This window comes from Myxine glutinosa, chromosome 1, assembly GCF_964187855.1.
Source record: "Myxine glutinosa chromosome 1, kmMyxGlut1.1, whole genome shotgun sequence".
Taxonomy (NCBI): Eukaryota; Metazoa; Chordata; class Myxini; order Myxiniformes; family Myxinidae; genus Myxine; species Myxine glutinosa.
In genome coordinates, this window is record NC_136261.1 from 44,403,691 (window position 1) to 44,416,273 (window position 12,583).

General features: G+C 40.4%; 1 protein-coding gene across 1 annotated transcript; it reads left to right on the forward strand.

Moving 5' to 3' along the window:
• The first annotated feature begins 4,605 nt into the window (after window positions 1-4,605).
• On the forward strand, window positions 4,606-12,037 carry TMEM215 (transmembrane protein 215). The gene is made up of 2 exons (XM_068105332.2): window positions 4,606-5,606; window positions 9,399-12,037. Exons 1-2 carry the CDS (start codon window positions 5,074-5,076, stop codon window positions 9,784-9,786), a joined length of 921 nt encoding a protein of 306 aa, XP_067961433.2. The 5' UTR covers window positions 4,606-5,073; the 3' UTR covers window positions 9,787-12,037.
• The last annotated feature ends 546 nt before the right edge of the window (window positions 12,038-12,583 follow it).

Consider the following 12,583-nt stretch of genomic DNA (forward strand, 5'->3'; position numbering starts at 1 on the left):
TAATGTTATCAACAGCAGGATGGGCCTACTGGCAGAAACGAGGGCAATGTTCTGTCAGGGCCTAACCTATCACTGACTGGCAATATAAAAGAGTAAGGAGTTGGCAAGATGTAAAGTTCGAGCACTTCCCCTAATAATGATAAATAAATAGAAAGATATGGCATTTGATTGTTGGGTCACAACTTCGTCATTTCTTCAGATAATACTATTAGACAGGCCAATCCACTTTGCTGCTAATCCCAATGAGGGACGGAGGAATGGTCATGTCATCCCATCACCCCAAGTTAAAGAGGTTCAAGCTGAAGAAAACCTTTCACATGAAAAGTGAGATACAAACTAAGACTATTCGTGTGTATCAAGTGGTCAATCTTTTCAATCCTGATTTCCATATGTTGTTTCACACCTTCATGAAATGCCAGCTTTGAGTTGGGTTAACTCGGTGGCAGTCTGGCAGAGTTGCCCAAACCCAAATGACCTGGTGATGCAAAGCCTCACATTGATATAGTGCCCTCCATCATACTAAAATACGCCATTTGGTGTCTGTCTATCTGTCTGATGATTTTTTAACCGTGATACATTCCGTCGTTACTTATCCAATCTTAACCAAACTTGACAGGATGACGAAGGGTTACACAATGAAGGTTGTAGCGCATTCATTTGCCCCCCTCCCCAAGGGGGTTTTCTCCCCCGAGCGGGTTTTCCCCACCATTGCCATCAATGGGGTTGCGTGTTGAGGTGTATAGCCGTGTTAAATTAGCTTTATCGTGGCGTTTTTTCCAAGGCCGCTTCTAATAACAAAACTAACGATAATAGCGTAATATTAATGTTATTACAAAATAAAATTAATACTAATAATGTTCCACCTCCCCAAGGGGTTTTTCCTCCTTGAACAAACATCAAGTCAACGTACGTCTATAAAGTATGTACAATTAGAATGTGAGTATGTCTATAAAGTATGTACAGGTAGAATGTAATTATGTCTATAAGTACGTGTAGTTAGAATGTGAGTACGTCTATAAAGTATGTACAATTAGCATGTTGGTACCGGTTCGTCTATAAAGTATGTACAATTAGAATGTGAGTACGTCTATAAAGTATATACAATTAGAATGTGAGCACGTCTGTAAAGTATGTACAATAGAATGTGAGTACGTCTATAAAGTATATACAATTAGAATGTGAGTACGTCTATAAAGTATGTACAATTAGAATGTGAGTACGTCTATAAAGTATATACAATTAGAATGTGAGTACGTCTATAAAGTATGTACAATTAGAATGTGAGTACGTCTATAAAGTATATACAATTAGAATGTGAGTACGTCTATAAAGTATGTACAATAGAATGTGAGTACGTCTATAAAGTATATACAATTAGAATGTGAGTACGTCTATAAAGTATGTACAATTAGAATGTGAGTACGTCTGTAAAGTATGTTCAAATAGAATGTGAGTACGTCTATAAAGTATATACAATTAGAATGTGAGTACGTCTATAAAGTATGTACAATGAGAATGTGAGTACGTCTATAAAGTATGTACAATTAGCATGTGGGTACCGGTTCGTCTATAAAGTATGTACAATTAGAATGTGAGTACGTCTATAAAGTATGTACAATTAGAATGTGAGTACGTCTATAAAGTATGTTCAATTAGAATGTGAGCACGTCTGTAAAGTATGTACAATTAGCATGTGGGTACCGGTTCGTCTATAAAGTATGTACAATTAGAATGCTAATATGTCTGTACACAATACGTACTATAAAACCACACGAAACAAGTCCTGGCAAGGGTCTGCAATCGTCGATTGCCAACTTTGAAATGTTGTTTTCCCAATAAATGTCATGTCTCATAAATGGAACGCAGGACTTTCCTTCTCCATCTACACTGCAGGGATTTATACACTGCTAGGACTTTGCTACTCTTAGCAAAGGACACCGTGGGATCTTTAATGTCCACCAAGTGATGCTGGCAGGTGCGACGCCCAGTTTTATGTCCAGGTCGTGATTCAAACCGAGGCTAGACAGCTTGGAGGCGAGTGAGCATACCTGTAGGCCACCCTGCCAGCCCGAGGTGATTCCCAAGACCTATGATGTGGAAACTGGCCAAGGATGCTCCAGACATAACAAGCAAATAAGAACCAAACAAGTACAGATACATTCAAAGTACACCGCCCCCATGCCAAATAAATAAATAACATCCTCCAACGCGTGGCATTGCCGGGGTGCCTTTGGTGCCAGGTGACAACGTCGTGCCGCACATAGAGACGGTATTTGGAGGGTGAGGTGTACAATAATTTATTAATTGCGTAATTAAAATAAATAAATAATAATCGTTAAATAATTAATTTCTTAATCATTCGGGTAATAGCACATAGAGATGGTATTGGGAGGGAGAGGTGTGCAATAATTGATTAATTGCGTAATTAAAATAAATAAATAATAATTGTAAAATAATTAATTTATTAATCATTTGGGTGATAGCACATAGAGACGGTATTGGGAGGGAGAGGTGTGCAATAATTGATTAATTGCGTAATTAAAATAAATAAATAATAATCGTAAAATAATTAATTTCTTAATCATTTGGGTGATAGCACATAGAGATGGTATTGGGAGGGAGAGGTGTGCAATAGTTGATTAATTGCGTAATTAAAATAAATAAATAATAATCGTAAAATAATTAATTTCTTAATCATTTGGGTGATAGCACATAGAGATGGTATTGGGAGGGAGAGGTGTGCAATAGTTGATTAATTGCGTAATTAAAATAAATAAATAATAATCGTAAAATAATTAATTTCTTAATCATTTGGGTAATAGCACATAGAGACGGTATTGGGAGGGAGAGGTGTACAATAATTTTTTTTTTGTATACTGAATCGAGGCTCATGAAAGAGCTAAACAAAGATCCAAAGTGATGTCTCGATGTCTTAAGATCTCGTGAAAGATCCAAAGAGAGGGACAATATGTTTCAATAAGAGAGAGAACATGAGAGGAGGGGAAAGAGACTATTGGGGCATGGACAACTGAGCAGTTTGGGGCGAGGGGAAGGATAGTTCCAGGAATTTTGGACAAAGAAATTGATTAATTGCGTAACTAAAATAAATAAATAATAATCGTAAAATAATTAATTTCTTAATCATTTGGGTGATAGCACATAGAGACGGTATTGCGAGGGAGAGGTGTACAATAATTGATTAATTGCGTAATTAAAATCTATATAGTAATAGCGTAAGGACTCGACTTTGTTATCCCTTTTACGCCGCACCCAGTGACCCGATGCCCACGGCACTAATGGATTTACGATCTACGAACCGCGCTCTTTGTTTATCACGTACAGCCATACTCGAAAAATCTGAATTAGCCGACGTTGGGGCCCAAAAGCATCCGATTAACGGCCGATACGACGCCATCTTTCGATGCCATCGTATTGGCGTCTGCTGGGCGAAGGCGAAGCAAGCCGTCCGCTGATTGGACAGTCGAAGGCGACAGCAAGCCGTCCACTGAGTGGACAATCCAGAGCATGCATTTGTGCCGGTGTCGGCGATCGCGGTGTACGCTGACCTCATCAGGTGGGTTTACCATAATTTCTTCCATATACTGTGATTACAACGAAGTGAAACCGATCAGCAGCCCATCAGTATCATATAAAGCAATAAATACCAAGGCTTCAGCTTCTGAAAGCTTAAAACAAAGTGTACTTCGCCGAGTGACGAAAAGTAGGCGTAGGCCTAGGCCCTACCTATCCAGTTGTTGTGTTTCCGTTGTGGCCATGATCTCAACAAATGGCGTAGGCCATGTGGCGTAGGGTAGGTCATGATCAGCCCCCCCCCCCCCCCCTTTCGTTTCACCAACTCCTGCATCTGCCACCGTTCATGATTATCAAAGTAGGCTTTACCCTGTTCACGAAAAGGTAGAAATCAGTGAGTTGTATACGAAGAGATAAAAGGATGGCATTGACTTCGAGACGGTACGTGATATTTTCAAAAGGATATCGTAGCGTTGTCATTTAAGTAGATTGCAATAAATACGTTGTTCATATACGCACTCTTCATTCTCATCTTTCTTCCTAACTCTTACTCGGACAAGCAAATCCCCTATGCCATCCATAATGGTACACTCTATCCATACACCACATCCTCCCTTCCGTGGATGTTCCACGGGTTTCGGCTAGTAAATAAATAATAATCGTAAAATAATTAATTTCTTAATAATTTGGGTGATAGCACAAAGAGACGGTATTGGGAGGGAGAGGTGTACAATAACTGATTAATTGCGTAATTAAAATAAATAAATAATAATCGTAAAATAATTAATTTCTTAATCATTTGGGTAATGGCACACCTAAACCACCACCGTTTCATCTGAATCTGTAACTTAAAAAATAATTAATTAAGCAATTGATCAAATAACATGAGACATGGCTCCATACATACAGCAGCCAGTCCAGCCGATATTTCAAAAGGACGAAATGTTTGCTTGTTTGCTTACAGGATTACGCACTCAGCAGAGGGTGGAGTATGTGGTCTTTGGGGATGAAATTTCAGTCCTCCCCGGTGGAGATCACAGAATTAGGACTAGGGCCGGGAGCCTTCTTCGTGTTTTATCAGCCGAAGCTGCAGATAAGAGTTAACCTGACCTCTCGGCTCACGCCTAAGATTATTATTATTAACTCAATGCAAAGACTTTTGAGTTCTTAATTGTCCCATTGGTTCTGACTCTTAAGGGGAGGAAGAAGATGCTGGTGGAGCTTTGTCAGGTGTATGTGTTTTCATCGGGTGGCGAAGGTTCACCAAAGATGCCGATGATCTCATGGGGCGGTTATCAGTGCTTCCTGGCAGACACGTATATCTGAGCCCCCTTTTCTGGCTCACCCGAAGGCCCTCTTCAAAAGACCCCCTCCGAATCCTCAATCAACGACACCCTGTCGGAGACGTCATCTACCCGACCTCTCCCTTTCCAGTTCCATGGCTCGACTATATAAGAAGAGACCGATTCGAGGGAACGCTCGAGTTTGCCGACCTAATAGGTGGATCTTCTCCCGTGGTGTGGTCTTCACAACCCACGGGTAATGCACGCTGACAATATCGACCCTCGCACAGGCCTCACCGTGGCCGTGCTCAGCGTCACCCTCTTCTTTGGCTTCATGTTCGTAATGGCGGGGATGAAGGGGGAGAGTCTGGGTGGAATCCCGCTCATCGCCATCGGAATGTCCATCTGCATCCCAGCCGTCGCCATCATGTTTGCCGCGAAAAAGACCCAAGGATTTCGAACGTGCCTCGTACTGTGCAAAGACCCTGAAAAAAGTGGTGAAGAAGAAGAAGGATGCAAGTCCACAGTGGTGGTCATAGCCCCCCTTGGTCGACATGTGCGGGGGAGAGGTGAGACCGGTATCCGTATGCTGGCACCGGACACGTCTTCGGAGGACGACCATGGTATTGTGGATGCGGTACCTCTGGTTCATCATGTGGATGCGGTACCTCTGGTTCATCATGTGGATGGTTGCTTAAAAGGCGACACGACCATTGGCCGTCCCTGCTGGCGGCCCTTGCGTATCAAGGAACTCACCGGCCCAGCAATCCTGGGGTTGAACGTCACCTGCAGGTAGGTACAGTGTGTACACACATAAAGGAAGATGTACAGTACAAAACAATAGTGCGGTATTAAATTATTATAACAATTCATAAAGTCTTTTTTGATCATTTTTGAAGATTTTTTTTTTTTAAATCAACAACCTACAGGCAGACATCTTATTCTCTTGAACTTTTCAGAGGTTGACATTGTTTGAATGCAATTCAATGTCTAATCTAATGTCCACTTGTATTTGTAACACGTAGTCGCCTCTGTCTGTGGTCGCGCGGTTTCTGTCCACTTCAATCGTGAGGTAATTGGTTAAGCAATTGATTCACTTATGTCCGTCCATCCACAAACGTCAGCTTATGATCAAAGAAACAACTTCATTTAAATTGAATGTTATATTTTGAACACGAATCGGAAAACGAACCTGTAGTTCAGCAATACTTTGGCTCTGAACTCGCCCCGATCACGCATGCGCAGAGCGGAGTGAGATAATTGTCTTACTCTGGCTGCTGCCTGGCAGTCAAAAATTTGACGTCATCACGCCAAATCAAAATTTGACGTCATCAAGCCCAAATCAAAATTTGACATCACGCCCAAATCAAAATTTGACGTCATCACGCCCAAATCAAAATTTGACGTCATCATGCCCAAATCAAAATTTAACCATCACGCCCAAATCAAAATTTGACCATCACGCCCAAATCAAAATTTGACGTCATCACGCCCAAATCAAAATTTGACGTCATCACGCCCAAATCAAAATTTGACGTCTTCAAGCCCAAATCAAAATTTGACCATCACGCCCAAATCAAAATTTGACGTCAACGAGCCCAAATCAAAATTTGACGTTATCACGCCCAAATCAAAATTTGACGTCATCATGCCCAAATCAAAATTTGACGTCATCACGCCCAAATCAAAATTTGACGTCATCACGCCCAAATCAAAATTTGACGTCAACAAGCCCAAATCAAAATTTGACGTCATCACGCCCAAATCAAAATTTGACGTCATCATGCCCAAATCAAAATTTGACGTCAACAAGCCCAAATCAAAATTTGACGTCAACAAGCCCAAATCAAAATTTGACGTCAACGAGCCCAAATCAAAATTTGACGTCATCATGCCCAAATCCAAATTTAACCATCACGCCCAAATCAAAATTTGACCATCACGCCCAAATCAAAATTTGACGTCATCACGCCCAAATCAAAATTTGACGTCATCACGCCCAAATCAAAATTTGACGTCTTCAAGCCCAAATCAAAATTTGACGTCATCACGCCCAAATCAAAATTTGACGTCAACGAGCCCAAATCAAAATTTGACGTTATCACGCCCAAATCAAAATTTGACGTCATCACGCCCAAATCAAAATTTGACGTCAACAAGCCCAAATCAAAATTTGACGTCATCACGCCCAAATCAAAATTTGACGTCATCACGCCCAAATCAAAATTTGACGTCATCACGCCCAAATCAAAATTTGACGTCAACAAGCCCAAATCAAAATTTGACGTTATCACGCCCAAATCAAAATTTCCGCTCGTAGACGCCGCCCATGTCCTTGTTTCTCAAGACAACTCGGTAAGGTGTTCAGTGAACTCTCCAGTTATATATTGATAGCAGGGTTGTGTTTCATTACCAATCAGATTGTGAAGCGCTTGCCGAGTAGCTTAAGCACTCAAACAAGCACTCCATTCGAAACCGTTGATAAGGAATGGCTGGCTTGGCAAGTGATAGCAAGCTTATTTGCCCGTCCACCACGCAGCGGGAGACGGTGTTTTGCAATCCCTTGTGTGTGTTTGTCGGAGTCATAACTTTTTAGAAGTTTGTTTTTAGTGTTGTTAGTTTTGTTTTTATATCTTCAGTTAGTTTATGTCATCAAATTTTCAACAAAGCGTTATTATGAGAATATGGAGAAAACAAATTAATACTTCGGTCAAAAAGTCAACGTCACATAAAATCATAAAATTTTCATCCAATTGACCTGAAATTTAAACAATTTGGATATTGGATCAATGAATTGGTTCACCAATCAAAAGGTGGGAGGCGTGTTTTTAGATCAAAAGGTCAAAGGTCAAGATTACATAAAATCGTCAATTTTCATCCAATTGACCTGAAATCTAAACAATTTGGATATTGGATCAATGAATTGGTTCACCAATCAAAAGGTGGAAGGCGTGTTTTTAGATCAAAAGGTCAAAGGTCAAGATTACATAAAATCGTCAATTTTCATCCAATTGACCTGAAATCTAAACAATTTGGATATTGGATCAATGAATTGGTTCACCAATCAAAAGGTGGAAGGCGTGTTTTTAGATCAAAAGGTCAAAGGTCAAGATTACATAAAATCGTCAATTTTCATCCAATTGACCTGAAATTTAAACAATTTGGATATTGGATCAATGAATTGGTTCACCAATCAAAAGGTGGGAGGCGTGTTTTTAGATCAAAAGGTCAAAGGTCAAGATTACATAAAATCGTCTTTTCATCCAATTGACCTGAAATTTAAACAATTTGGATATTGGATCAATTAATTGGTTCACCAATCAAAAGGTGGAAGGCGTGTTTTTAGATCAAAAGGTCAAAGGTCAAGATTACATAAAATCGTCAATTTTCATCAAATTGACCTGAAATTTAAATAATTTGCATACTGTGTTATGGAATTGGTTCACCAATCAAAAATTAGAACCCGATTGTTTTTTAAGGTCAAAAGTTGCATAAAACTAAAGTCAATTTTCATCCGATTGATTAGATGTTTGAACAGGGTTTACATATTTGCATAATAGGTCACTGAAGCCAATTGCTTTTGATGTTAAACGGTCAAGGTCGTCTGAAAAAAAACTTTTTGGGGATTTAAAAAAAAAAGCTGTTTTTGTCATGTTTAGCATCGGTAAGAAAAAGAAAAAGGCAGAACACAAAACACGTGCGGACCGGCTTTTGCATTTTCAGATGCTTTCTAGTTGGTAATGGCTGAATCTGTAGCAATTTCATCTTATCCAGACGATGCTTCGTATTGCAAACTGGCAATATGGCTTCAGTAGCCTCACCAGTTCCCGAAGGGATGACAGAGCCAGAGGCTATGGTAATCGGTTTGTGTGCGAGTCCGCACGCAGATCTACTTTAATATATATCGCTCATTCCTAGATCTACATAAATCTATATGCACACCACGAGCCCTGCATTTAAAGTAAACTAGGGCATGCCCGTACTATATCTATATCTAAAATTATATCCCCCCCCCTCTATTTACATGAAATGGTTTGGTCCAAAGCGAACGGCTTGCGAGTACGGTGACAATCCCCCCCCTCTATTTACATGAAATGGTTTGGTCCATTCGCAAAGCCAAAGCGAACGGCAGTTACGAATCGCAGTTACGATGAATCGCAAAGTAGTTTTAATTAGTTTTACAACATAGTTTAACGCCAACATAGTTTGCCAACGTGAAATAAATGAATACGCTCTCAAATGTGCCGTCCGAGGCAGAGTCTGTTCGGCACGTTCGGCACACGTGATAGCTCGCTGCTCTCTGATTGGTTGAATCGTTTTTTGGACATAGCTCGGTAACTACTTGTCCGATTAATATGAAACCTTGAAAAGGCACATCCTCGGGTCCCCAGCAATATACCTGGCAAGTTTCAAGTATATCGGACCGGTAGTTGTCGAGAAACAGCAGTCGCATACACACACACAGACAGAGATTAGTGGAATTATAGATAGATGCTCAATGAGTCTTGACAGTTCAGGGTACTGCATATTGTATCGAAATGAAACAGCACCATATAAATTACTGTATATGTTTTGTTGTTGCAGGAGGAGCTCCATGTGTTGCTGCCAAGCCATCTCCCTCTCCCCAGACCATTCGCCAGAAATGCCTGCGCTGCAACGTGCCAGGGACTGTACCGACATGGCACCGGGCCCACCCGGCTCCCCTTCCTCCAGTCTGCATGCCGGAAACCTCTACTGCTGGCACCTAACACCCGTGGCCAACCTTTGCGGCAAAAAACACGACGATGACTCCGACATACAAACACCGCTCTCGCACAGTTGGCACGTCAGAAGCGTCGAGGGACTCAGGGCCGGCAGGACCGTTTGGGAGGCTGGGAGCCCGGATGACAATGGCCATGCGAACATTCATTTCAAGCATTCTATGCTCTCGGCTGTGCAATTAGAAACAGGGACGAGTGAAACAATTGTTTGAGAGCAGGTGCAAGGAAGACTTGGAATGAGATTTTTGTTTCACAAATTCCACTGAAATCAGACCATATGCCTAGTTTGAATGTTCCTGCCCCGCTTGTCATCGTCGTCGTCCATACTGATGCAGTGCCCCTGTAAGTTAGAGCAGAAATTTGGCCATGATTCCGGCGGTAACTCACCTGGTCTTCGCGAAGGACGCCGTGGGATCTTTAATGTCCACCAATGAATATCGACAGATGGGACGCCCGGTTTAATGTCCATGCGAGGGATGGCAGATGAGTTTATTGTTGGGACACGATTTAAACCAGGTCTACGCAGCCCAGAGGCAAGTGTGCATATCTCTGGAATCCAGACTACCCTGCCAGGCTGCTGGTCAAACTATTTTCAGTCATGGAAGTTATCAGATGTTGTTTGTTCGTTTATTTATTTACCAATGTTCTTCGACAGAATGAAAACTTTTTTATTTCTAAAATACTTATTTATTTACCAATGTTCTTGGACCGAATGAAAACTTTTTTATTTCTAAAATACTTATTTATTTACCAATGTTCTTCGACAGAATGAAAACTTTTTTTATTTCTAAAATACTTATTTATTTACCAATGTTCTTCGACAGAATGAAAACTTTTTTTATTTCTAAAATACTTATTTATTTACCAATGTTTTAAGACAGAATGAAAACTATTTTTATTTCTAAAATACTTATTTATTTACCAATGTTCTTGGACAGAATGAAAACTTTTTTATTTCTAAAATACTTATTTATTTACCAATGTTCTTAGACAGAATGAAACCTTTTTTATTTCTAAAATACTTATTTATTTACCAATGTTCTTAGACAATGAAAACTTTTTTATTTCTAAAATACTTATTTATTTACCAATGTTTTTGGACAGAATGAAAACGGTTTTTGTTTTTTTTTACCACTTTTAAGTTATTTTTATTTTCCTAACTAAATAGATGTAATCATCTTTAAAACTGATTGCACACTGTCGCCAAACCAAATCTATCAGCAAGTTTACATTGTTCCTAAAAGTATAGCTATGTAACATTTGACTTGTGTTGATGAAATGTAAACACCAAGTGTCTTCATTATGAGAACAGATGTAGGGGAAATAAACTGATACAGATGGAGAGGGATCAAATGGCAACGGAGTTTCACAGAACCAGAGCAGTCGGAATAGCAGTGTCGGGAAGGTCCCTTTGGGGCAACATGACCCAGCATGAAGGTATGGCTGAAATGGCCTCTAAATGGAATTGGAAGTGGGTAGTATGAATGGGGGGAATGTTGGGAGGGGTTGGTTTCTCATGATCCTCCTTGTTGACACAGTGCAGCGTTGTGAGATTGGAAGAAGTACCACTTCAGAAACATTAAAAATTGAGGCCAATGTGGCATTGAAGGTCAACTGCTTGTAACACGAGGTTGTGGCCGACTCAGCTTCAGCAAGAATATTAATCATTGTGAATATAGAGGGTGGTGGGGAACAACGATTGCAGACACATGATACCTGTATTCATTTACAGGATCTCGTCATTGACAACTGTTATATGATCTCGGGTTACTGTTGTTTCATGAATGTGGCAAGATGGTCCAATCGGTAACGTTTCATGGAGGAGCAAATACATCAAGTATGCCACAAAGGCATGAATGGCACCTCAGTGTACACGAGTAGACAATGGATAAATCAACACAGGCCTTGGTATATACCACAAGCTGCCAGATGCCTCATGAGTGAAGTACTCAGATGGAAATGCCTACTCGGCCTCTTTTTAATAGAAATCCATCCTTTTAATGCACTGATACCATGGATGTACTGCCCCGGAAGGTTTATGGGTTGCCTTGTGCCATATAAAACTTTTGGAATTTTTGAATACTAAATGTCACCTGGCTTTTCAATTCTTTCATTTCTTGTGATACCTGCATGCATGCAACTTAACTCGTGAGTAACAGAACGTGATTCACTAAACTCAAATAAATTTGCCGAATTTCATTCACAAACGTTTTGCACAAATGCTTGTGAGACTTGAATATTGTTTTTTGGAATCGCTGTCCTCCAATACGGTCCAAAGGTCCGAGGAACAAAGAAGGGGAAGACTTGAAAATAAAATAATTATTAACTGGATGTTTCATGTCAGTGAAAAACCCAGCAAAAGTTTCTCCAAGAGGATCCAAGAGTATCCAAGAGTATGAACAAAAGTAGACAAAACTAGCACAGCACTCGGTAGAGTGCATACGTCCGCCAGGCTGAACAGTTTGCATTTTGTATCCCGCTGATAGGCCGGATCTGGATCCAGACCCAAACCAGAACCGGATCGGCTTGTTCTTGTCACCTAACAAACTCATCCACCTAGATGCCATTATCTGTCCTCAACGTTTTAAAATATCATGTTATATATGATGTCGTTTTTGGCCCTAAACTTCAATGGTTGAAAAAATTCTCATATCCACATCCGAGTCTTCACCAAAATATAATCATTCTTCCTTGTCAGACACAACCTGTCCACTAAGTTTCGTCCGAATCCGTCCACAACTTTTTGAGATATCCTGCAATGTATCGTTTTTGGCCCTATCTCCCAATGGTGAAGAATCACTTAAAAAATTATACTAGCCGGATCCGAATCCGGATCTTCACCAAAATCTAATCATTTCTTCCTTGTCACATACGCTACACCTCTGCCAAATTTCGTTCGAATCCGTCCACAACGTTTTGAGATATATTGTTCACAGACAAACAAACAGACAGGGGTAAAAACAACTTCCATCCACCTTCGGTGGTGGAGGTAACTAGAACGGTACTCGG

Excerpts from the sequence above, each read along its gene's own strand:
- TMEM215 (XM_068105332.2), top strand. The coding sequence starts at position 5,074 with ATGCACGCTGACAATATCGACCCTCGCACAGGCCTCACCGTGGCCGTG. Across the intron at positions 5,607-9,398 it reads GGGTTGAACGTCACCTGCAG|GAGGAGCTCCATGTGTTGCT; the intron begins GTAGGTACAGTG and ends TTGTTGTTGCAG.